Raw genomic sequence first — 27,495 nt, 5'->3', positions numbered from 1 at the left:
AATAAAAGCAGGAACACGGCAAAAACTTTTAGCACGTAATCACATACAAATGATATTTTAACATAGCAATATCTCAAAAACATTCCAGAATTAATTATTCTTAAAGTAAGACGATTCCAGAATTCAAGCTAAAAAGCAACTAAATCTTCTTAAATTCAAAAAATTTCAGTAGGTCCTGGAGCCTAAAGTATAATTAAATTGATTACTCATGTATTATACAGATAGAGAGAGAGGGAAAAGAAAAGAGGGGGGGGGGGGGGGGGGGGGGGGGGGTTGTTTGGTAAAAAAAAGAATTCAGAAACAAAATTAATAAATTTGAAACTACCGCAGCAAACATTAGAACTTGTAAAGCATTAAACAAGGTTCGACATACTATAATCCCAATAGAACTCAATGATCTGCTTACAGTTTGAGTACTTACTGTTGTTGTCTGAAACATCTTCGTTAGAATCCAATAAACCATATTCAGATTGTAGCCGCTTTCTATGAATTGCAACCTTCCTCTCAATTTCCTCCAAATTTTTTACTCCCCGCTCTTCAAGTGATTCACGGTATTCCATCAAAGCAACTTCAAGACGCCTCAACTTTTGTCTGTCAACATAAACGCAGTCAAGCAAAACACTAAGGACTGCAAAATATTATGGCCTAAATATAATATAACCTAAAATGGGAAGTGAGGGCAAGATGATAGTTAATGAGCCAGTGATTGGTTCAAAAATAAAATCCTCAGGCTGATGTGTAAGAACATGGTTCAAGCCTGAAAACAGTCAATTTTTGTGCAAAAATTGACAAAGTTCAGGTATGTATATCCAGTCTACCCGTCTCAGTATTCCCACCACCACCACAACGACAAGAACAACACAGGGCAATGACCTTTAGACTTGGATAGTTGAAGCATATAAAACCTTTAATATTTTTCTAAGATGGCATATGAACAAAAGATCCAAATGAAATCAATACCAACTCAACACCCGGGGAAAAAATTAAAGAATCAAAATGATATCAACAGGATTCAGCAATAACAAAAACACATGAAGATATCACAGAAACAATGATATCAACAATTGGAATGACTAGTTATTGCTAAACTAAGGATAATCCTTTTAAGCAACAAACAATATTTTAATTACTACAACAACAAACTAGTATAGTTAAATACTATCTAAATCAACATAGAATAAATGTCCAAACTTCAACATCCCTTAAAAGAATAAAACTCATACTACCTCTGTTCTTCATTCATTCCAGTATCAGGTTGTGGTGGAATGCTTGCATCAGTTGCAATCTCCATCTCCTCGGCCTTACTGGGACCATCACCAGCATTCTCACTCCCAGAAGATGAGTAACTTAATCCCAGATCTCTAGCACTTCTTTTTTGTTCATCGTCACTTTCATCATCCTCTCTAGCCCATTTAGAGGCTGGCAAAACGGGATCATTTTTCCTTTCATTCATAAAGGCTTTTAGTTCAGGCTGAGGGATAGGAATGGTTGAGGCCAAAGGTACAGATCCTTTGCCTTGAGTCCGCACCTCATCATCCCCGTAACTATTCCACCCAGACAATCCGACGACCTCCATTTCAGCATTTGCTTCTTTCTTACCACTTGAGTATCTACCTGAACTTGAATGGCCCTGTGCATATTTAAGGTCATCATCAAGTTCATAGCTCCTCTGTTTTTCTGCCTCTTCCAGATAAAGCAATCGTGCAACCATCATCTCTCTACCACCTACGAGAGATAACCCGTTGTGTCTGCATCGTCTTTCCAGCTCAGCCAGGGGAAGACTTAATAGCTCCTTCATGGCTGCTCCTTTGCTCATAGCCAATGCAGCATCTTGGTTAGTCTTAACTCCATCAACTGTATCCTCAGAGCTGGTCTTCTTTTCTATTTCTGGAGCATCACCGCAAATAGAATGGAAAGGGGTCACACCAGAGTTCCCAGCTCGAAGAAAAGTAGCTCGTAGTCCGTTTACATATGCATCCGAAAACAGAAACCAATCAGCCCAGACTTGAAGAACTTTCAGAACTCGTTCCTGCAGAATGCAGATAATTCAGTAATTGGAGTCTGAAAGAAGGGGGGATATATTCTGGAAACCCAAAGATTCATAGCTTACCTTAAGGGCCTCAGCTGTGATCCTTCCTGTTATACTACGATACAAGTCATTAAAGCTTTCCATTATGTCCGGTAAAGTGGCTTCAAATTTGGTGCGGTAGGCAGATGCATTCTTTACAGGGGCACTACTGTTGTGAAGAATGTCTGAGACCAGCATGAGCCGAGCAACTTTACTCGGAATGGGGGTTTCTTTAAGTGTCAAAGACTCAGTTAAAACTTCAACAATCTGAATCAAAAGAAAGATATATAAGCAACTCCAAAAAATACTCAACAATTAAAAACATTCAAAACCCTAAAGATAAATTCAAGACCTAAGCCTTCCTATTTCTCCTCTTGTTTCCCTCTAGTGTACTAGATTGTAGACCTCAATCATAGTTTCACACTGTGTGGTTAAATTAATATCAATTGACATGCCGATGTGAGATGCAAGGAAAACCACGAGTCAAATTATGACAGTATACATATAAGCAGAAATTTTGACACAATGAATATTTTATTAGATAATCTGAAAAACAAAAAGACATTGGATTATATGATGTGATAACAGAGTGCAAATTAACGAAAATGAACTCATATTAATAATAGGATCTGGGACAAAGCACCAACAAATGAGGTCCTTAATCATAATCAACCTGTAATTCCACCCATATAGCCAAAGAGTATAGTAGTATACTAAAACAAGCAAAAATATGTGTATTAATAATATCAGCACTACCTCTCCAGCTGCATCAGCGTTATCCAAAGAAAAACCCATAGCTTCCTTAATCTGACTCCTCTCTAATGTTAAAGCACGCAGCATGTCCTCAAATTCATCTCTCTGTGAATCAGTCAGTGTTCTTTCCAGTTCCACACGCTGTAGAAGTTAATGAGAAAAAGGAATTTCCAAATCAAAGAACTTCCCCATATACTCATGGAATAATTAATTTATCAGAAACTCAATTTTGTCAAGCAGTGTACGATAAGATTAGGATTAAGATGTACCCTGCTTCTTCCTGCAGCATAAGTAGTTCCAGAATCTTTTTCATGCTCCGGACTTTTTACTATTGGCAGAGGGGGAGGTATCCATCTGATATACAACAGGAAGAATCGCATAATATATCACAATTGTAAAACCATGTATCAAAGAACAGCATAGATTATCTCAAAAAAGATAGATTTTTTAAGCATGAGCATTAAAAGAAGATATATCCAGTATGCATTACCTCCCACTGCCGGTTATCATGATGAAAGGTTCTGTTCGCCACCTCTGAAGGGTATCACCCTACAGATGTACAAGAATAAAAAATCCATTAGCTATTTTAAGTATTGAAGTCTCCCAATACCAAGAAATTGGTAGTCTCCACAATTATGATACATATTTGCAACTGGGTCATCTCATCCTACAAGGCAAGACATCACAATTTTTTTGCCCAAGATGTTGCCATCTCCTGAAACACAAGATGACATTGTCTTGCTGCCAACATGCAAAAGGGGTTCTCCGGCGGCAAAGCTACTTTCTATTTTTCATGGTCTTTTAATAACAAGCCAGCCACTCAAACTCTAACCCACAGATTCATATTCCAATCAATAGCCTTCTCCAGCCATCAAATACCAATCGATTGTGATATGGAATCTTTTTCTTGAACTTCCTACTCGGATCTCTTTGCCAAAATAAAATAGATATTTTTCAACTTGTTTTCAAATTATTTAAATGTGATTGCACATATATGTTAAATTTGTCACATTCTCTATTTTTTTTTTTTTTCCTTGGCAAGAAACTCACACACCCATTTGCTCCTTTGGAGACTTGAACCCTTTGGGAGGTAGAGGAGATACCATTGGGCTACAAGGCTCTTGGTGTCACATTTTCTATGTTAAATCCATGAATGTTCATGCCTTTTTCAAATTTATCATGTTTTTGTAAAGTAGGCAGCATAACTAAAGTTCGTTATATCTTTTTGTAGATCTATGATATTCTTAAGCAATAAAATTGGTAATAAAGTCTCAAAGCTAGATTGTTTCTCGAAAAGAAAACTCGATTTTGTTGGTACCATCCAACCAAATTAAATTCCATTGTTTACTTATGGATTTCCACTTTGTTTGGTACTTTCTTCCATTTAAAAATAATTTTTTTTTTGATAAGTATTTTCTTCCATTTAAAAATAATATACCAACAAGAAATATTTATAGATATAAAGTTTGATAATACAATTAATATCGCAAACTAACCCATATTTTCTTTTGCAATTTATTAAAGAAAAGTTCATTTTATGGGTTTTTTTTTGTATTTCTGAATTTTTTTATTTTTAAAAAATTAAATGACATGTGTAGGACTTTTATGAAAAATGTAATGTAATTAAGTACTAGAAGCGAACAAAATACAATTATTAAATACTGTTTGAAACAAAATTAATTTAAATTAGTCGACATTAATTCAAGTTAATCAAAATTATTGTTAAAAATGTGTAAACTGGTGTAGTTATTGTGTGGCTGATACCACGTCAACACCAAATGATGACCGATTTTTATCTATATAACTAACTTCACACCATATGTGTTTTTTTTTTTTTGCATTTATTGGATATTGGATATGTAAAATTAATTTAAATTGGTCGACATTAATTCAAATTAATCAAAATTATAATTGTTTCTTTCCAAACCACATAGAGAAAACAAGAGTAAATTTTAAATCCCAAATGATGGTCACTGGAAAAGGGCATGATCGTCAGAGCAATATATTATCTTATTTGACCACAGCGATTTCAGACTCAATAGTCCCACGCAGCACTACGCCAAACTCTGCAACAGCGATTTTTTCCCTTTCCCAATAGACTATGGGAATCGAACCAATGGCATCAGTACCCTAGTGATCTCAAGACAAACTGGTAATTATAACACCATTACTAAAGTTAAAAGTGAATATTAGCTGATTCCCTTTAAAAAAACAGTGTTACTGTTAAGTTGAGTTTACTCTTTTTATTTTTGACATTATCTATATATATGTACCACATCTACTAAAAAAACAACAAAAACTTTGATTCTATATTAATACAAATGTGTAAATAATTGATAAATACCACATGGTTTATGATTAATATGGATGTCATTAAATAATACGTTCGAAAAAAAAAAAAAAAAAAACCAAGTCAACTACTGACATTGAAAGCAACAAAAATATCCATATACACACACACATCAATATGTGCATATATAATGCCTAATTATATCAAACTGCAAAGGCAGCAGAAGCAAAAACCATATAAACCTAAAAACAAAATATACCTGAGCGAAGGAATATAGCCTCCAGACATAGTAAGTATGCTCCTTCGAACCAAGCTCAAACAAGAAGTTGAAAAGAGGATTACCACGGCCTCTCTCCATTATAGCTTGCTCAAAAGCACAACCACCATCAAGAACATGGAGAGCCATTGTATCAATCACATGGCGAAGATGATCATCATCAGGTGGAACAACCGTTATATCAGGAACATTGGGAGTAAGAACCTAGCAACCAAGTCAAGTCATCAACAACAGAATTCACAATAAAGCTGTAAGCACAACCATATATCATATCGGATCTATGAACCACATTATTAATTAACAAAATCAAAATTTAAGATAGGATGCATGAACGGGGTGAAGGCTGGACCAGACAGGCAGAAGGTCACTCAAACCAAAAGACTTACACCTTTGATCCGAGTCATGTTTGTCAAGGGCCTCCAGGCTCGTTTAGAACTAGGCCCCTAGTCTATTGTTTAAAGACATAACCAAGGGCTTGAACCAGCAGAATGCAGAATTCAGTAGGAAATTAGAAAAGGAAACTTCTACATTTACCGTACAAATGTCAAGGACAGTTAGAAAAACAATATATTCTACCAGATTCAAGCAAAGGCAAATTAAATGACAGAGATACAAGGGCACCTGAACAGGTAGCATTTAGTCCCGCCAAGCCTGATCAACTTTTTAGCCAAAAAGGCATGTACATTATCCAAGCAAGTGTATTTACAAGGCTACCCAGCCTACCAGCCTTTTAGTTTCACCAGTTAATAATATCCATCATTTAGAAAGGCTGCTTTTCATGTTATGTTACAAATAATTATAACTGCAAATCTGAAAAACTAAAAAGAGCAGACCAGACATGGAGGTGGGAATATGGGAACAGGTGAAAAAAATTACAGTCCAAATCAGACAAATGCACAGCTTCTAGCAACAAAAACCTAAGATTAAGCCACATGCATTATTCAAAGGACTTTGGTAACACAGTTGCTCTAAATTCCCAAAAAGTCAATTAAAAGTTGTTCTAAAATAGCGAAAACATTAATTAATTATAGAATAAGAAGAAGAAGAAATTAGCAAATTAAAAGCTCAAAGGCTATGACCTCAACCATGATCAATAACTGAACCAACAATAACCACTATAATAAATACAAAATTTTAAAAAAAAAAAATTAAAAATTATAAAAAAAAGAATGTATTTCATTTGACCAAATAAGACGCTACCTTTCTTTTTTATTTTATTTTAATTTATTTTTTTGAGGGGAGAGAAAGAGAAGAGTAAACTTCACAAATGTGATTTCATGATCAATATTGATCATATTTGAGGAACTTATTGTTGACAAATTTCGCAACAAAAGTGAGTCTGTAATTTATATTTTTATAGGATATATTAAAAAATTCCACTAACGTTTTTTTTTTTTAATAAGTAAAAATGTATTAGAAAGCGTTCAAAAGGGGAACGCGTCCCAAGAGCTGTATAAAAATGAAAATGAGAAAATGAGATCTACGGACCCAACCACCCCAAAAAGTCCATAATCTCATCCAAAGAAATACAATCTCTCCCCATACCCCAACTAAAAAGAGAGCAAAGAATAGCAAACTTCAGAGCCCCAATGGAGGTCCCCTCCCCATCAAAAGATCTTCGATTGCGTTCTTTCCAAAGACTCCACCAAATACAAAGGGGAATCACCCTCAAGAAATTACGGGCGCGCGCTCCCACCCTTTAGCCCCTCCAACCATCAATCAAATTCCTTGAAGTCCGGGGCATAAGCCACTGAACACCAAAGAGACACAACAAAAGGCTCCAGTAGTCGTGAGCCACGGGATAGTGCAAGAGAAGATTATCCACAAACTCTCCATCATTCATACACAGACAACACCGGTTAACGATAACATGTCGTCTCTTCCTCAAGTTGTCCAGAGTCAAGATCTTGCCCCAAACAACAGTCCACACAAAGAAAGCCACCCTAAGAGGAGCCTTCGAGCGCCAAACCGTTTTCTACAGGAAGGTGGAGCCACGAAACCCTGAAAACTGGTGAAAAAAGGACCAGACTTGGAATGTCCCCTGAGGAGAAAGCGTCCAAGTCAAGGAGTCCGACCCGGTGCCATCCACCTCCTGTCTATACAGAAGATCCAACAAACCAATGACATCATCCAACTCCCAATCCTGAAAAGATTGCCGGAACTGTACATTCCAAGACAATCTACCGCTATCAAGGCGATAACAGTCAGCAACCATAGCATGTCTATCAACAGCAATCCTGAACAACCTCGGGTACAAACAAGACAAAGGACGGTCCTCGCACCAAGCATCCTCCCAAAACCGGATATCCCTTCCTTCCCGGACTATGAATCTAATGTGCTTTGAGAACTCATCCCAACCTCTCCCAATGGATTTCCAAACTCCCACACCGACAGCAGACCTGACCGGTCTAGCTAACCATCGCCCCCTCCTCCCCAAACCGACAAGAAACAACCTTCCTCCATAACCTATGTCGTTCACTGCCGAATCTCCAAAGCCACTTGCCTAGGAGGGCCCTATTGAAAGGGGTCAATCTCCTAATCCCTAGGCCTCCCAACTTGAGGGGCCTACAAACTTGCTCCCATCGAACAAGATGATACTTAAACTCCTCTCCTCTACCACCCCACAAAAAATTCGGTTGAAGCATCTCATGTCTTCTAACAGCAGCAGAGGGGATCTGGAAGAGCGAAAGGAAATAAGTTGGAAGGCTAGATAAAGTGCTCTTCACCAGAGTAACTTTTCCCCTCTTCGAAAGGTATTGCTTCTTCCACCCCGCCAGCCTTCTCTAGAAAAGCTCAATCACCGAGTCCCAGCTTCCCACCCTTCTTGTCGAGACACCCAAAGACAAGCCTAAATAAGAAATAGGAAAGGAGCTCATCCTACACCCTAAGACAGCTGCGAGAGACTCCACCTCCTGAATATCCCCCACAGGTACAATCACACTCTTTCGCACATTGACTTTCAGCCCAAAGACTGCCTGAAAGCAAACAAGGACATATCGCAAATATCTCAACTGGGACACCTCAGCCTCACAAAAAACCAGAGTGTCGTCCGCGAAGAGCAAATGAGAAATTTCCAACTGATGAGCTGCGTCTGAACCAATCTTGAAGCCCCGTATGAACCCCAAGTCCACAGCCCTCCTCATGAACCTACTAAGAGCCTCCATGACAATAATGAACAGGAAAGAGGAGAGATGGTCCCCTTAGATCCATTTTTCGTTTTTGTATTAGGGACGCGTTCCCCTTTTGAACGCTTTTCTAATATATTTATTACTTATCAAAAAAAAAAAATATATATATATATATAAGTGTGAGAAAAATTAGGGGTAGCACCCATTGGTGAGAAAATCCAACAGAGTAGACTTGGATGGTTTGGACACGTACATCGGAGACCTAGAAGCGCCGGTTAAATGAGGAAGACTAGTTGTAATAGAAGGTAAGAGACAGAGAGGGCAACCAAAAATAACATGAGATGAGGTTATTAAAAATGATTTTACAAAGTTAAATATAGTAGGTGAAATGGCCTGTAATAGAAAAGCTTGAAGAGAGAATTCAATAGGTCGATCAAAACATTTGGGCAAAACTTTCAATCGAGCGAAATAAATTTCTATGATTGATCAGGACAGAGCAGTTTTAGAAACTCTCTAAAAGTCTTATAATTGATTTATTTTTCTATGTCACGCAGAACTCCTATATTGGCTATAAATAGGAGGATATAGTCAATCTAGAGTATGCTCCTGCACTAGAGAGCATCCGTGTACATGAAGTGCATTTTTTTCTTTTCAGTATCTGGCATTAGACAGTGAGTTATTATTCAGAGTATAGATCAACAACTTGTAGAGCCTTAATTGTCATCAACACCAAATCAGACAAACGAACGAAAAATAGATGTTACTAATCATGAAGATCAAAGCACAGGTTGAAGAGCAGATCATACAAGGAGCTAATTGACAGCAACAGAGGTCAGATTGGATCATCTGGTGTGATTCAGGCTCATAGGTAACTGGGAAATTCTTGGGTTTATAATCTAGAAACCAAGGGCCTGCTTGGTATGTAACTCTGAAAGAACTGAAAAGAAGAAAATTGTAAAAAAAAACTCATGCTTGGTTCAATTTTCGGAAAACTCGGTTATAAAAGGCCTGTTTTCAAAGAACTATCTTTTATAGTTCCAGTTTTCTGTTTTCGGAGTTCTTGAGAACTGTTTTCAGAGTTACAAACCAAGCAAGCCCGGCCTAAGGTTTTATTACCTTTTCTTTGATAAAGGATTTGATCTGCCTGAACTATCTTCCGTGATTCTTCCCCAAGGAGTTTTCCACATAAATGTGCCTATGAGTGTTTGCTTGGTTATTGTATTTTTGCTCTCTATATATTTGTAGTGTTGTGTGGAAACTATAATTGCTAAAATCTAAAAAACAGTCATTGATAATAGTAGTTTGAACAAGATCGATTCACCAATCTAGATCTATTTTAGGGTATAGCGTATTTGACGTATCATAGCCTTGGTAACGATTCTCTAGATTCTTCAATTGGTTTCAAAGCCTATCAGTTGCAGATTATTCAGAGGCAAAAACATCAAATGGCAGTCAAGCACAAGATATCCATTTACTGAAAAAATATGGAAAACATCAAGATTTCTCTCCTCTGAATAGACAGAAAAATTGTTCAGATACTAAGCTCAAAATCCTGTACCAAAAGTAACTTTCTTGTCACAAGACTGACAAGATGAAGTTAACCAACTGATCAAACAGAACTTTAAAAAAAAAGGCTAAGAAGATAAAGTTAACCTACCAGCTCAGAGTTTTGGCTTGGGACAGAAGTAACAGGTGGGCCCGAGGGACCAGACAAAATAACAGTTGCACCCTGTACATCACAAAATTAGATATGATTCAAATTGATAAAGTGAATAAATGAAGAAGAATTTGATGAATTCTCTATCCAAAAAAAAAGTATTAAGGTGTAGCCCAATTGAAGAGTTAATTCCTAAGCATCCAATTTTAAAAAAGAAGAAAATGCATGAATAACATAAATGTATGTAATAACTTGTTCATAGTTTTAACAGACATAATTACAGACCTCCTTACTCCTGATGGCCATATGTCCTGGTGGGGGAGCAGGTAGCGCTTGTGATGGAAGAGAGACCGACTTACCCCACCCAATCTTCAACTCGTACTCATAGACAACCACCCCTGCAGCATAAAGATCATCTTCAATCCCTTTTCATTCCATGCATGACTTACAATAGATACATTATAAATACAGAAATGAATGTGATAAGATCAAACTTTAACTAGATTATAAATCAATGAGCGATATTAGATATTGCATGGAAATTGAACCAGTCACTCTAAGCAGAATTCAAAATGAGTCCACCCGTCAGTTTGTTACCCTAGAGAAAGTTACAATTCGGGGTTCATTTCAGTCAGTAATCATAAATTAAAAAGAAGAAAGAGGAGGAGAAAGAAGAAAAAGTAGAATGAACCAGTTTCTACATCGGTTTTATTTCCTTTCTTATTAACCGCACTCTAAATTTAATGTTCCCCAAGTTTTACTTGTCCAAAAGAAAGCCCTTCACAAATAAAGTTCCTGTCTATTCTGTTTTGGAAATCCTTTTCTGTCCATATTACAGTATGTATAACACCTTGAACTAATTCAATTTCCCTTAAGACAACCAAGGTCCTCACGCAAACCAATACCTAATTAAATTCTTATCTGTTGCAGCTTATTTTCAGCTTCTGAATTTACTTATAAGAAAGAAATTAGCATGTAACACAAAAGAGTAAGAACATTTAGGCCAATTCTTAGAATAATAGGGATATGCTTCTAATAAGCTGTTCTGACAAGAACCACCGGGTCATTGGCCCAGGTGGTATGAGCTCTCCTCTCTAGGGCTGCAAACAAGCCGAGATGTTCGCGAACTACTCGGGCTCAGCTCGTGCTCGTTTATTTATTAAACGAACCGAGCCCAAACAAAATTATTGGGCTCATTTATTAAATGAGCCAATCTCAAACACACCAATGGTCGGCTCATTTGTCCGTGAACAGGACCATAAACAAGCTCGGTAAAGTGTTCGTTTTAAGCTCATAAAAAATATATAACTATGTAAAAATATGATACTTATAAATTTAGGTTTTAGCCCAAACCCCTTTATCCATTTTAAGTGCCTCAGCCCATCACAACTCCAACTGATCAAGCCCAACTTAGGCCCATAAAATTAAAATACCCATGAGCCTGTATATATATAGAATCCCTAACCCTTCTTCTTTCGTGAGCGCCGCTCACAGTAAGTTCAGCATCGCTCACAGCAACACCCCCAATCTGCCATGTCTCTCTCTCAGTTGTCTTCTCCTTCTTCTCCTTCATTATCTAGAGGGGAAGCACGGTGCTACAACGACAAACCTAGAGGGGATGGAAGGATGGTGCTACAGCGACATCAAGGTAGAGATTGAAATTACAGTGGGTCTGTTTGAAGATCAAGAGAGGATTAAAGTGACAATAAGTGGTGATTTCATCCACGTATAAGATGAATCTGTAATTCTATACATATTTTTTTCTAGAAGATATATATATATATATATATATATGATCTTGTGTGATATATGTTTCTCTATAAATTTGTGATTTGTGTATATGATTGTTTCTGTAAATTTGTGGTTTATATCTATATGATTTTCTCTGTAAATTTGTGATTTATATATATGATTGTTATGTTTTATATGATCCTCGCTAATTTGTGATTTATTTATATACGATTGCAATTTGATATATGTTCCTCACAACTTTGTGATGTACTCAGTGTATAGATATATATATATATATATATATATATATATATATATATGACCGTGTGTTGCTTGTCTGGTACATGCTCCTCTGTAAACGAGCATCGAGCTAAGCTCGAGTTTAGCACTAACGTCTCCGAGCCGAGATTTAACACTAAGATGGAAGCTCGAGTCAAGCTTGAGCTGAGTTCAAGCATTCTTACTGTGCAGTCGAGCCAAGCTCGAGCAGGGCACTACTCGGCTCGGCTCGATTGCAGCCCTGCTCCTCTCCAAAGAGGAGATGAGCAGTTCGAGCTCCACAAGGGGCAGTTTGGAGTGTGTGCGTGCGTGCGTGCGTGTGTGTTGCTTACCTACCAGGAAAAAAAATAATAAATAAAAATAAAAACCTGTTCTAATGAGTATGTAAACAACAGTAATACAACTAGATATTGGTGAAAATAATTTCAATGAAATAATTAAGAGGCTTACTCAAAGAAATAAGAAAATCCAAAAGATGTTCAATACTTGAAAAACTTGTGAGATATTGGGGGATACAGTAAAAATGTGAAAACATACAATTGTTGTTAAGCATGAACTTTTGTGAAGATGAAGTTATAGGAACTTTGAATGAACTTAATATATATACTTGCTTGCTTACCAAAAATAAATAAACTTAATAATAAATACTATGGGTATAAAAAGTAACAGTACGCACACACGTGCCACAGATATTTGACTTAAATATACGTAGCAAGAATTGTCTTCTGAGAAAAAAGTGCGCATGGGAGGGTATGCCCTCACTTTCTTCCTATGTACTAAAAGTTTTTATCTTCTGGATGGAATCATCTCATTTATCGAGGGAAACAAAAAACACTCCATCAGTAATAAATGAAAACACCAGAAGAATTAAACCTTGCATTTCATCCTTTGCAGCTTGTCCATCAGCTCTGTTCATGAAAGCTACAAAGCCACAATTTCTTTGCCGTCTTCGTTCCTCTTCTGTCCTTGGCCACATAATTTTCACACTAGCAATAGGTCCAAACCTTCCAAAAGTCCGCAAGAGAAAATTCTCATCCACCTAAAACAATTAGAAATACAAGAAGACGTTACCTTTAAAGCTCTCCTTAGTCTCAAAGCGACAACAAAAGAAATAAATCAAAAACTTAAACATTCAAAATCACAAACAAACCTGAGGAGAGAGATTTCCAACATACAGGTTTGTTGTCTGTGGATCTCCATCATCAAATGATCCAGGTTTTCCGCTTGGATCAAAATCATCAGGCAGCTCATCAAATCGGCTAGGCGGCTGAGAAAGAGTGACCTTATTAAATGAATATGTAAAGACTAGTAAAGTGGAAATCCTAAGCAAAAATGACATCATGACATAACATAAAAATAAACTAGACAGATCTATGATTAACAAAATATTAAGAGCAGATCTACAGCAATGTAGAGAATGCGAATCCAGGCAAAAATGCTCATCAGTTTATTGTGTACAACAATATATGTACATTAAAATGTTCATGTGTGTCTATTCAAAATGCACAGAAGCTAATCTAATAACCCTGTGTAGCTCCTTCAAATCAAACTCATTATGAAAATAAAATATAAAGATGAAAAACTAGGAGAAAAATTTTACAAAAACAAGCCGCACATGAACTAATCAAATACACATCCATTTTTTTACACACACACAAAATATATATATATATATATATTTTGAATTACAAAGCCACTTACAGCAGAATTTTCATTATGACGCCCATCTCGCCAGTGTTCACGCTCCTGGTTTCGTCTTTCCCTCATCTCTTGCTCATGCTTTAGCTCCTCCATAAAGTGATCTATATTCCGTGACTTACCCTTCTCTTTCTCCTTTGGCTTCTCTTCCTCCTTCTGCAAATTGTAATGCAAAAACATTAAGAACTGAGAAAAATAAATTTGGTACAGGACCAGTTAACTCACTCTTGAACAAAAAGAAAGGTACTAAATGCAGGCACACTGACCTTTTTGTCATATTCTCTTCCCTTGGTTGCCATAGGAGGTGGTAAGAAAGATGGAACATACCTGCAGAAAGAGAAATTACAACCCACTTCTCTGTCACCAAAATATTTTATCTGACATTAAATAGAAAAAACAGGAACCAAAGATAAAACTAATATTACGTTAGACATGCTATGACAATTCAAATATTGACCTTGACAAATTTAATGATCTTCTAATTTCCACTCCTCCCACAAGGTAATCTATGAAGTCCCACTTTGTAAGAAATAAGGTTCCTTCTCTGAATGACTCGGTGAACAAGGAATTCCACTTTGGAGTATATTTATATGTAAAAGATCACTATAGGACACCAAAAGGGAGATGTCTGATGAATACACGAAGTACACAAAAACAAGCTACACAAAAACTATGCTCTCGTATCCATTACAACTTTACAAAATATCATTCAGGGTAGAAGATCTACCGAAACTCAAAAAATAGAAAGAACTTCAAAGGAGATAACTAAAGTTTCAACATCAAGACATCCACGTCTTTGAGGGATTAACTTTTTCTCTCAACACACACCCCACTAAAGGTAAGTAGCTACCTACCTACCATGCTGATTAGTTAGAACTAGGGATTGAAATGAAGTGAATTCTGAGCCAGAACTATATTTTAATGTCAGGAGCCATATCCAGATCTGAATCAGATTCTATGGGCATGATCCATATCTGACACATACTATTCAAACAGAATTCACATAGAGCAAAATATACAATAACTGGATCGGATCTCGAGTAAGCCGATCCATTTAAGAATTACCCAGATCCTACCCTAATCCGCGATGGATCTTTCAACGAAAATTCATATCCAAGCTTTTTTCGAATTCAAAATCAAAATCCAAACCCATTAAAATGGACCTCAGCTCAGGTTGGATCTCAGAGCAAACCCGCTCCATTTCAAGCCTTAGTTAGAATCTCAGTAGTAGAGCGATAGAAAACCCTATGAATGCCAAAAGGGATTCTGCACTCCTGCAGATTAAGCCATACTTCATGGATGCGCACAAGTATAATGAGTGCAGGCATGTGTCTACGCGTCAGATTTAATAAATCCCCAAACCCACAGACATACAAACACTGCTAAATATTCACATTACCCAATATTTTTCTTCTAAATTTAATTGAGTAAATAAAGTTTCCACTCATTTTGAAACTAAAGGATCACATTATTCAGTAAGTATTTGAATATACTTGTTAGGTGCATGTCCAACCATAAATGTTTTATACATATCCCATTACCCAGTACCAAGTGTCGTTTGTGATATTTAATGCATTTTTTAAGAGCAAACATTACATAGAGATTAAGCATCCATTAACAATAAAAAGACACATATTCACTGTTATCAATGGTCATTATCTCACCGAAGCTACCACCCACCCATTAACACAATATTTGGAGGGACTTTGGAATGCAAAAGAACATCCAAGGAAAATCCACTATGCTTGCCCCCTTCAAAGCCTATAATAACACTATTCAAATTCCCACTCTGGCACTCCCTACCACCCCTTCAATGAGTCAACACCGAAATCCAGTATCTGGTCATATTGCAAGAAAAGAAAGCACTCACTGCCTCAAACTCCCAATCATTGTAGAAGTTATAAATTATGGGATCCCAACCCACCCTAGCCTCTGTTACATCGACATACATAACATTGCAAGCCTCTTGGATACAAGTTGGAAACACAGACCAAACCTAGGAATATCCCACTCAATGGGTTATCCCCACACCATCATTGCCAAAAACTAACCCCTGCATATTCACAACAATAACTTAATGAATTTCCTGAAGCTCATCCACACCTTGCTTATGGCCTCCAACAAGCCCAATCCATACAACACATTGATCACATTAGCAAGGTTGCTTCACAAATACAATCTCACTGCCTATCTCCCACATTCATAATAGAATCATAAAAAATAACAGAATCATGGAAAAACACAAGCTTTCCACACCATGTCCCTCGACGATAACAGCAATAAAGAAATAAATGCCAGACCTTTTCTTCTATCCCGATCCCCTACATTGGTGTAATGAGAGACTTCACGCCTCGTAAACCAAGTAATGATATGCCATCAGCCTCATCAAATTTCAAAAAATACATCAGGGCAGGTCATGTCCTAGCCAAGCTACAGTGGCACAAAAATGGCTCAGATTTGAGTAGACTATAAGAGAACTAAATTGATCGTGAATAACTCGAGAATTAGTTAGAAACTCTGCCCGTGTTTATTCATTCCAAGTCAGCCTAGTTTTTCAAGCACATTTACGACATGAGTAGGTCCTAAACAATGTCCAGCTCGGCTCGATAGGTAGGGAACAACACATATGATAGCACAAGCTCATTCAGCCCACTCTTGAGCAAATAACATGGACTGCTTGTTAAATTTTGAATTTTATTATATCTGGCTTCAAGGCCCAACCCACCATACCATTCTCGAAAGATTGGCCCAATATACGAATCATTTTTACTAGAAAAGAGAAGATTATTCCTAATATAGAGAAAAGTGAAAAGAAAGTCATCTCCTCCAGCCAATGTGGGATGGGAGCATCTACCCTTGGTTGTCAATAAAAGATCATGTCCTTACTCCTCCTACCCTTTGGGCTAAAGAGAATACATCATTCGCCGTTCTTTATATAAACATAGCTCCCATTGCCCTTCAAATGCATTAAACTTAGGACTTTACTCAATGTTTCCTCATTGCCTTCAAGTGAGCCTTGTTTGAGGGTTTACATCCAAGACTTAAATAAAATTGAATTTACAAATTTTTAACTTAGTAACAATTTAAAAATTATAATAATAATAATCTTATATATTGAAGAATAAAGATCATAACCTAGACTGTAATGTCAGAGTGCACAGAATGGCCCAAACACCCCGGTTACAACATTCCTTTCTATTGCGCCTAAAATCTCTATTTCTGTTAATATTTCACGTTTTTCTATTTATGGTTCCTATGGAGCTACATTGTAACAAATCTTCTTTTTCTGTAGCTATGATCTTAAGAGCATTGTCCGCCATGACCCAAACTATACGTAAAGGTGGAATGAATAGTCGTACAACAAAAAACCATCTTTGAAAAGAAGAAAAAATCATAACAAAGCATTGAACATGAACACACGTTTTTTACGTGAAAAAACCCATAGGATAATAACCACAGAACCTAATTTAGTAAGATTAAATCCATCATAAATAAAAGCTTACAACTAAGTTAACTAGACTCGAACCCAAGAATAACTTAGTGACCTCTAACCCAAACTCATGCCATATTTTCTCCCTAGGGCTGCAAAGGAACCGAGCTGTACACAAAGAGCTCAGGCTCACCTCGTTAAAAGCTCGGCTCGAGATAATTCATTAAGTAAACAAGTTGAGCTTGAGCTCGCTTTTTAGACTCGTTTAATAAAGGAGCCGAGCTTAAACAAATGGTAAGCTTGGCTCATTAAGCTCAATTATTTCAAGAGCCATAGAATTTCAAATTCTTATATGTATAAGCCTGACCTAAATGATGCAAGTTTAGCCCAAGTTCACAAATCTTTCACAGACCCATTTAGTTCTTTCACATTATAAGCCCATCTACAAATAAAAACCATTGCCTAAATAGCCCATTGCCCAACACTCAATTTCATCACAACCATTAGATTGTTTATATCATATCGTTTGTATGGATTAGATACCAAAACCCTAAAATATCCGCAACAACCACAATACCCCTCTCCAACAAGTGATCTGGACATCACATAATGGCAACATCAACAATAACTCTCTCTACCCCCTTTCAATAGCAATCTCAAGTTCTCAACACCACAACAACATCAAGGTTAGCGCTCTCTCTCTCTCTCTGTCTCTCTCTCTTAAATGGCTTTAATCAAAACACAGTACAAGAGATATATACCTAATCGAGCTCAAGCTGAGACAAGCCCGAGTTTGCCAAAATTTGCCAAGCTCGCCCAAGCCGATTCTGAACACCTTCTTTACCTCAGCAAGCCAAGCCCAAACAATCCAAAGCTCGACTCGGTTCATTTGTAGCCCTAGTTCTCCCCATACTCTACTACTCAAATTCGCTCATCCTGTGAGCACTTTGATCTCCAACGACTAGTAACGTCCGATCCTTGTTGTGTGGAAATTCCTAGCCATAGTTCTAAATCACGATTGAGTTTGTAGAATCGTGCGATCCTACGATCCCAAATTGTCGAATTTATCAAAATCACCTGCAAAACTGTTAGAGATCAGGACCACAGTGGGTTCACACACATGATCGTGGGTCCATGATCCCGTGACTACTAATCCCATTCTATTGGACACTCTTGGTTATTTCAACTATCTTTTCTTTAGTTCTCTGGGCCTTTGGTCTATTGTCTTGAATAAAAAACAAGTTTCTTTGAAGTCTTTTAGCAAAAATCCTATATTTTAGAAGTCTAATACTATTCCCCCCCACCAACCCAAAAAATAAAAAAAAAGGTAAGGAAATTAAAGATTGTGAAAGCTGAGTTAGGGCTCGTAAAAACTTCATATTTCTCTCTCGCAAGAGCAGAAGACTTGCTGATGCCATGATTTGGACTTCGGACAAGCTTCGCTAATCTCCGGCAGACAAGAAACACGTCTGGCGAACTCCAGCGAGCTCCATCTACTTCCAGTGAGTGCATCAAAGGATTTAATCAATTTCTCTTTCAACCTTAAGCTCAGAACTTCGAAGTTATGCTTTGTTCTAGGCGAGAGAGAACTAGGAGATCCTTTGATGGAGAGGAGACTCCTATTTGGTCTCTCAAATATGTCCTTCAGAGTTTTTATTCTTTTGGGTAAATTGGCGAAATTGTAAATCTGTGGGGGGATTTTGTTGATAGTCTGAAAGCATAGTTGGTGGTTGTCGACTTTTGTGTATTCTCTTGGGAGCACTTCCCTCTTCAGCACCTTTAATAATATCTTACTTATCAAAAAAGAGAGAAAAAAATACTCCCAATGATCACAAATAACAACTACCCACCCCAGAGCTTTGTCTTAGTTTTAATTGTACAATTATAGAAATACACAACTTGAAAGCATTTAAAGGTCCATTCCATGTAATTTAGTCAAGTGTCATGTACCACGCATGGTAAAAGAAGGGAGATATTAAAAACCAAGTGTGAACGCATGGTCAACAACTAAGTAGATTTAAAAAATTGTTGCAATTGTCTCTACCCTTCAGCTTGTTCCAGCTAGACCTCAATAAAAGCACCTTCAAACCAAGTGGATCTCGTAAATCCCCTTTTCTAATAGATTTTTTTCTCCTATTAAGGCAGTCCTACCACTACTTCCTTACATAGTGGAACAGATATATATATATGCAATATGGTACCATTAAGCCTTTTAAATCCTCGACTACTATGTACCAACCTACGTGACTCTTGGATTATCTCTACAAAGAGCAATACTAAGATGAGTAACTCTTCCATGAGGGTGCCCTCACCGTGAGCATTCACCCTCATTTGTTGTAGTAGTCACAATGCTCTCAAGTTAACAACTGAGGATGCAAACTCCTACGAGAGCTCCCTTGAACAGCTTTTTCCTAATAAAATAGTCTGAGAGCTATGGGAGTCCCAAATTTTTCATTTATACTAATTGTTATCCACATTCGCAAAGCCTTCAACTCCCAAACTTATCCATAACTTTTTCACTCGTATTGCATGATGTGTGAACTTGACCAACTATGAAAAGAGTTCAAAGACCCGAGTCATATATGAGTCAACTGGGTTGAATCAGCCTACACATACCACTTGAGATGATACCTCATCCCTCTATGAAGGAGGCATGAGAATTGCAAAATTTGATCAAATCCTATAAAAGTAAATCCATCAACCTGGTCTATACTCTCAAGAAGTCTTAGAATAACATGAGATGGCTTGCATTGCATCATAATGTCAAATCAAAGCAAATTAGGGCAAGAAACTCCGTTTGGCCTGAAGTAAATCTTCACTACTGCTGCTGAAAAGACCCGATGAGTGATCCAAAAACCCTTTCTACAGCCCCCCACAAAGATCTGAGAATCTAAGTCATATATTTAAAGCAATCAAGTTCAAGCTTTTCTAAGGTTTCAAGCAACTGATATACATGCAATATTTTAAAAGAATACTGCAGTAGTACTTTTACTAGTGTGACGGTGCACTATGGTTATTTTATAGCTCCATTGTGTTATATTAGTTCCAACTTTATTTTCTATTTTTTCTTTATTTTTGATAAATCATATTATTTTTATGTTGTGGCATGGGTTTACATGGCTCAACATACTTGATCAATCATTTTCTAGATCCACTTTTATATAAAACTATCCTTTGTATTTCCATCAATTTTCCATAATTTTTCTTTTCACCATTTTATTTCTAAAGTTCCCATTTGTAAGCCAAGTACAGATATTTTTATCAAGAGAACAGCTGGTGTTTGCCAAAACCCTAGACACAGAGATCAAGGACCTAGAAGAGGAAATACCCCTCTTAAACCTGATAGTCTGATATTACTAGAAGAGACAGGATAGTTTGGTCTCTAACTGGTAGTTCCTTCACCATTGCTTCCTTATGGAACAATATTAGAACTTCAGCTCTTAAAGTTTCTTTGTTCCAGATGTTGTGGTTCAAAGGTCATATACCTAGATGCTCATTGACTCTCCGGATGACTCTAAAAAAGGACTTTTCACTCAGAACAGACTGCTGAAATTTGGTTTAATCAGAAGCTTTAAGCTGTGTATTCTGGAGCTAAAACTGAAAGTCGTGCTCATCTTTTCTTTATTGTTTCTTCAGCAGCAGAATCTGGAACTATTGTGGTAGCAGCATTTGCAATTCTGAATCCAGTGGCCATCTTATAACCTTTTCGGCTTTGATTGTCTGGGGAGCTAGAGTCTGAAGGAGAGAAATCTAAGGAGCACAGTTATGAAACTCCTGCTTTCAGCCTCAGTCTATGTTGCTTAAAAAGAAAGGAACCAAAAGTTATTTTTGAACAACTACAGAGATGCAATCACCTCACAGAGGGAGATCATTGATTTCATGTAAAGGGTAAATTGTGGTCGGTTGGAGGGTTTGAGAAATCTCCTGCAGACCAGTGGATCCAACAGGAGTGGGCCCTTGCAAATTCAATTTTCAAGCACTAATGTGTTTGCCTGTGTTCTGAAATTTCAGTCTTTGCTTGAGGTTTGCTGATTTCTCTTTGCTTTCCTGAGAAGTTGTATGTGTGATGATCTGCCAGCCTTGCATTCTGTTCTTAGCTGTGTTTTTAGTACAGTCGGGGTATCTGCTATTTTTTTGAATGGAGATTAAAGATTACTTGGGCCGTATATACTTGAAACTTGGTTACAGGTGGATTCACTGTATTTTTATAGGTTACTCCTGAATGCCCCTTCGTAAAGTGTGTTTGATGCCTTGGGGCTGGTTCGATGGAGTTGACCTTACTTACCCAAAAAAGAATATCCAGTTTTGACCTCTTCAAAGCAGGGTTGAGATCAGTTGCTGTCTCACTCCTTTCCTAGACTTTACAGTATTGCAGCCAATAAGCATGTCTATGTGATTGATTGTTATCAACTTGATAACAATGGAGTTACGTGGGATGTGCGGTTTAGGCGCCCCTTTCAGGATTGGGAAATGGAGGAAGCTTGTGTTTTTTTGGATACGTTGTATAGGCAGAAGGATATTGGTAGAGGGTGTGATGATATTTTGTGGGTTCCTTTAGCTCATGGTAGGTATGGTGTCCGATCCATGTTCTTGTGTTTGTCCAATTTCGTTGGTCACGAGTTTCCTTGGAAGTCTGTTTGGCATTCTAAAGCTCCTCTTCGAATCGCATTCTTCGTTTGGACTGTCACATTGGGAAAGATTTTGACATTGGACAATTTGAGAAAGAGAGGCAACATCATTGTTACTTGAAGTTGTTTATGTAGAGCTAATAGTGAATCCGTGGATCATATTCTTTTGCATTGTCCTGTGGCGTATGATTGTTGGAGCTTTATTTTTTGCATGTTCGGCGTTTTTTGGGTAATGCCTAAGCACTCTCACAATTGATTAACGCTTGGAGAAGGTGTCCTATTAAAGAAAAAGCTCGTGATTATTGGAGGATTGTTCCACATTGTGTCTGGTCGTGTTTGTGGCGTGAGAGAAATAACAGATCCTTTGAAGGAAAAGAATCGTCTTTAGCTAATTTAAAATTTCATATTCTTCGTTCTTTGTTTTGTTATGTAAGAGGGAAATGCATGCTCCTCGATTGATGATTTCTTTGATCTCTTGGATTCTATTGGTCCCTAGATCTTTTTTCTTCTTGTATTAGGGACACGTTCCCCTTTTGAACGTTTTTCTAGTATATTTTTACTTATCAAAAAAAAAAAAAAAAAAAAAAAAAGCAGGGTTCTCAAAGTGGTGAACTAGGTACAGACCTAATGTCTTCTATATACATGAAGGCTATCTCATACTCAAACACATATTCTTGTACTTAAAAACCTAAAAACCCAATTTTTTGGTATTACATCAAGCTATTGCCCAAATTGAAACAAAAAACTGAAAAAAGTAATGTGTGTGTGTGTGTATACATATATGATATAACTTGTGGACTCCTTGAGCAATTTGAAGCGTATACATCAAGAAAATATTAGATTCCTTATCTTCCAACTTGCCCCACCAAAGTGTCCTCTATCTACTATTAGAATAGTTGGTCTTTCATTCAAAGAATAGCTACGAAAACCAAGCAAGTGTAGAATTATCCTTTTAGTCAGAGTGTATATCTCAAAATCTATTCTATTTCTCTTTATTTCATCCCTATTTTCTTCTTCAACAAATATTCCACTTCATCACCAACATTTGGACAAACATTTATCTACTTTGTTTTATGAACCCTAATCATATTCCCTTATTTCAATACAGTTCTAGAACTTAAGAAGCTTAGGTTATCCTGCATCCAGATTCCAGAAAGAAAAGTTCAAGGTAACAAAGAATTACAAAATGTGTATCAAAGACAAGCCATTAATGATAGGAGTCCCTATCCCTAAGAAGCACTCCAAAAGAGAAGTCCTCACATTTGCCACCAAAAATGTAACATTACACTTGACACCAATCCCATACAAAGTGTTAAGGTATTAAAAGGGCCAAAGTGGTAAAGGATAACAAGGCAACCGAAGAGAAAAGCAAAGACACAAACCAGTGTAATTACAAGAAGGTGATCTCCTCGAACGTTCAAGTTTCTTGATATATAGGCTTTAATGAGATTTATATAGGACTCTGGGGGCTAAAGCCTAAGGACTAGGGATACGCAATCAAAGGGGAACCTCCATGCTGCATGGTGAGGTACTCAAAGTAAGCAAGGCTTACAAGCCAAATCGCTAGAGTAGGCAGTTCAGTTGGCTATTAAGTCGCATTACGCATTGTGCAACACTTGTCTTTAGGACACTAAGGACATTTGTTCCCTAGAATTAGCCAAGGTAGATGGTAAAAATCTCATGCAGTGTGAGAGCTGTTATGCTTAATCATACCCTTGTCCATCTACCAAACCAAGAGCCTCAAACCATCCCATGACCCCTAAGACGGGAAATTACATGCCATTGCGAATCAATAGGAGAAATGTACCTCCTAGACATCTTCAACAAAAGAGGATATGTGAGATGCAGCCTACGATCAACAGTACCAATCCAAGATTTGGACTCTTGAGCCCTCCACTTACCTAAACAAGGCATCTACTATAAAGGATAAGAAAAACTCTTCTCAAGCTGAAAGGGCTTGAGCCGAGGAGAAACAAAAGTCATGTGGGACCCACCATGGTTGGAGGGCGCCACATGGGTCCCTCTACTCTGCTCAAGCCGAATTTGGCTTGAAAAGCATGGTCATAAGGAGACTTATTTGCCAAGCCCAGGAGCAGCATTTCCGCGGCATCCCTTGAGGCCATGCTTCTCACAGCATTGCTAGTGTTTTCCTTCTCTCCCACAAAGGATGACAGATTTGACTTCATTTTTTGTTTTTCCCCTTAAGGTACAATATGATTATACTTGTCTAGCTAGGCCACATATGGAGGGCATGAAGCATGCAGAGGAAACACGTACAATAACCCGGGGGGGAAAAAAAAGGTAGCATTTAAAAGAACTTTTTAAAAGAAAAAACAAAAGATTCTTGAAAGATTCAATCTCCCTCCCAAAAACTCCAATAAAACATAGGCTCGTAAGACTGTGTGTCCAGTGATTTAGAATTTTACGCTCATAAGACTATACCAAAAGACACGACATTCTCATACAGAAAGCAACTCATCTAATATGAAGAAATGGGCTACTAATGCTAAAAAGATCAGGAAGATATGTCGATATGATCATTTAAATTATTTCTCTAATCCATTTGCTTAATTGTCGCTTTTTCTTGTTTCCGAAGTCCAAAGATCAGTTATCAAGAAATGGATTTTAAAGCTAAAAAGAGCGGTTTTTCATAGCCTCTTCTACAATAAATAATTCATTTTATAGCTTTGTTCTTGCCATTTTGTTTTGTACTATTTTAGTTTTACTTGAATCTTCTTTTCCAAGCGACTTCCACCTATCCTCTTCCGATCTCTAATGTAACTCCCAACTCAAACACACCCACATCAATATTTTTTCTAGCATATCTAATGGTGACTTTTATTTTCTTTAAGATTTTTTTTTTCCCTGAATTTTCAAGGTGCATTATTTTCTTGTAAGTTTTAATGCATGGTGCTACCAAAGAAATGATGAAATATATCTGCATAATGCTTTTCAGGCCATATGCTAGTTGTTAATTTATATGTTACAAATATTACTTGTTACTTTATAGTCTACGAATAATTATATAATTATATTATATTTATGCATTTGAAATGTTAATACTTTTTAATGTGAACTGTTACCATACTTCAAAAAAAAATTTGGACAGACGCTAGTTTTTACTTTCTTTCTTTTTTTCCTTTGGTAGGTAAGTCATACACACCCATTTATTGTCCCATTGGGATTGAACCCTCAACCTTCCATTTGGAAGGAGGGGGAGATACCACTTATACTAAGCTCTTGGTGGTTACTTTTCCATCGTTTCGAGTTATATAGACCATGGCTTTTGCTTGTGTTAAGAAGCTAAACATGCAAAAGAAGTTTGTTTTTTAGTAATAAAAGAATGCTAATTTGACCTGAACTTTTTCTTCAGGAAAAAAAAAAAAATTTGTTCTATTCTAAAGTGAATGTAGTGAGCCTAAAAAAACTCACTGGAGTCCCAAAAATCATATTTTGGTTCATACAAATATAATAAACATGAACAAACGGTTGGAGTCATCAGACACCTCATAATAAGACCATAATCTTTCAAACAGTAAAGAACTTTCTTGGGAAAGACATTTATCCAATAATAATAAATAAATATGACAAGCCATAATAAAGGAGCTTAGCACTTATTTCCTAAAAGAGTATTCAAAATACCTTAAATTACTAGAAAATTGAATTGATGGATTCATTGACAATTTTCCATGCATATACTTGTTAAAATAAATAAATAAATCTTCCCTGCATGTATTTCAGAAAATGACTATCCTTCAAAAAAACAATCCCCTTGTTTTTTTTACTATTAGATTCAAGGATCCAAAAATCCAATTCCAAGATTACTAATACTAATGTAACTAGAGTGCATCAGACTTCTTATAAAAAAGAAAAAGAATAGGAAACTTTATCTTCCTCAATTTAATACCTGGAGACTTGCTTTCTCCAAAATAAAAAGGTAGCTCAATGCACGAGGCTCCCGCCATTGCGGCATCTGAGTTGGGTAAGATATATGCAGCCTTACCTCCTCATGCAACTTTACTGTTGGGCCATATGCAATTGCTTTCTCCAAAATATATTAGAAATCATTTTTTTTGTCTAAATTTATGAAGAGACCACCATCAGAAGTACAATAAGATTTATATAATAGCTGCAACTACATGCATAAAAAGACTTGTTACTTTTCTAACACTTCATATAACCTAAAGAATTCAAGTTGCATCTGACAATATCATCACTGTATAACTTTCAATCTCAGGATGCCTTTTTGCAAATGAGCATGGTAACATGGTTAATCAAAAGCATTCATTTACCTACTCCCCTTCTTTGAACCAGATACCCCATCTTTGGAATTTCCACCTGCCATCCGCGAATGAATAAAAAGGCCCATATTTTTATTAATGTATCCATGTAAAATAAAATCACTTATTTATCCATAGTGTGTAACAAAACAAAAATAAATCAGGAGATCAACTAAGTACTTAAGAAGTTTAAGTAAAAAGTCACAAAAAATTCTTAATCGCACTGACCTTCAGAATCAACCTTCACTCTTTCATTGGGATTGATTGTTCCTCCTCTAACAAATGCCTTTGACCCCGGCGCATTATCCCCTTGAAATGACTCCACGAACTCTGCGTATAAACGAGCTGTTTCGTCCTCTGCCCTCTGGGAAACGAGAATTCCATGACATGACCAATAAAGCTCTTTTCTTTTTATAGTGAAACAATCAGTTTAGAGGGTTATGTTAAAAGCCATACCTTTTTCTTTGCCTCTTCCTCTTCCCTGTGCTTCTGAAAAGGCGTCTTCTTCCTTGTAATCGAGAATGAACTCATCTTTTCATCAAATGCTGAAACAGCAAATCACAAAGTGCACCCGAAATTCAAATCCCATATCATAAATCTCCAAAAGATATGCATCAGAATTCAAAACCATATATATTCCACTATCTAGAAAAAACTAGTAGTATATTTAACACAAATAAACCTACATCATCAAGGCAATAGTACTTTCTCTCTTTTGCCTCAAATTCAAACCTAATCTAACATTCAATTCATCAATTGGTAGGTTGCTTTTGATGTGGCACTCAGATTCCGTACATGTTATTACAGAGAAACAACAACAAATATACATATATAACATTACGGTTGATTGCGATATAACTCACCCAATACAATTTCAATCACCGCCGAGAGCGAGAGAGAAGTGGGCTTCAGCTAGAGAGCGGAGGGGGGACAGAAAGTAGCAAGATCAGTCAGACACGACGACGTTAGGGTTTTATTCGAGTTAAAATGCAATAGGTATAACAGGGAGAAAAAAGCAAAAAAAAAAATGTAAGTCTTTAGACTCATATTTTTGGTTGAATATAAATAAATAAATGATTTGGGGAGTGCAAAAAAACCTTAAACCCAAAAAATTAAACCGGATTGGACTGAATCGGATGGTTTGGGCAGATTCCATAGGGTTCGATTCGGTCATGGTTTCAAAATAATAGAACCGTGAATTTTTTGTTCAGTCTCAGATTAAGGTCCTATATGATCGGACTGACCAGACCAAACCGTTATAATATGTATATAAATA

General features: G+C 36.9%; 1 protein-coding gene across 4 annotated transcripts in view; it reads right to left on the bottom strand.

The window, feature by feature from the left end:
* Positions 1–27,210, bottom strand: part of LOC132304549 (protein RRC1-like) — a 31,911-nt gene extending 4,701 nt beyond the window's left edge. Inside the window, exons 1-17 of one of the 4 annotated variants that reach the window (XM_059802288.1) lie at positions 27,083–27,210; positions 26,676–26,764; positions 26,448–26,583; positions 26,232–26,277; positions 14,148–14,208; positions 13,885–14,037; positions 13,334–13,450; positions 13,057–13,222; positions 10,459–10,571; positions 10,174–10,245; positions 5,371–5,592; positions 3,312–3,370; positions 3,091–3,175; positions 2,825–2,962; positions 2,111–2,335; positions 1,227–2,029; positions 422–591 (exon numbers count right to left, since the gene is read on the bottom strand). In XM_059802288.1, the coding sequence (XP_059658271.1) occupies positions 422–591; positions 1,227–2,029; positions 2,111–2,335; positions 2,825–2,962; positions 3,091–3,175; positions 3,312–3,370; positions 5,371–5,592; positions 10,174–10,245; positions 10,459–10,571; positions 13,057–13,222; positions 13,334–13,450; positions 13,885–14,037; positions 14,148–14,208; positions 26,232–26,277; positions 26,448–26,583; positions 26,676–26,750 (2,641 nt within the window). In that variant the 5' untranslated portion in view covers positions 26,751–26,764; positions 27,083–27,210. Of the gene's footprint in view, positions 1–421; positions 592–1,226; positions 2,030–2,110; positions 2,336–2,824; positions 2,963–3,090; positions 3,176–3,311; positions 3,371–5,370; positions 5,593–10,173; positions 10,246–10,458; positions 10,572–13,056; positions 13,223–13,333; positions 13,451–13,884; positions 14,038–14,147; positions 14,209–25,846; positions 26,210–26,231; positions 26,278–26,447; positions 26,584–26,675; positions 26,765–26,905; positions 27,038–27,082 lie in introns of those variants that run through there. The other 3 variants (XM_059802289.1, XM_059802292.1, XM_059802290.1) reach the window with 3 other exon arrangements.
* Between the last annotated feature and the right edge of the window lie 285 nt (positions 27,211–27,495).

Source organism: Cornus florida, unplaced genomic scaffold, assembly GCF_030987335.1.
Source record: "Cornus florida cultivar Cherokee Brave unplaced genomic scaffold, ASM3098733v1 CherokeeBrave_3.0.0_Hap2_Chr04, whole genome shotgun sequence".
Taxonomy (NCBI): Eukaryota; Viridiplantae; Streptophyta; class Magnoliopsida; order Cornales; family Cornaceae; genus Cornus; species Cornus florida.
Note: the sequence above shows the minus strand (reverse complement) of the source record. Positions and strands in the feature narration are given on the sequence as shown.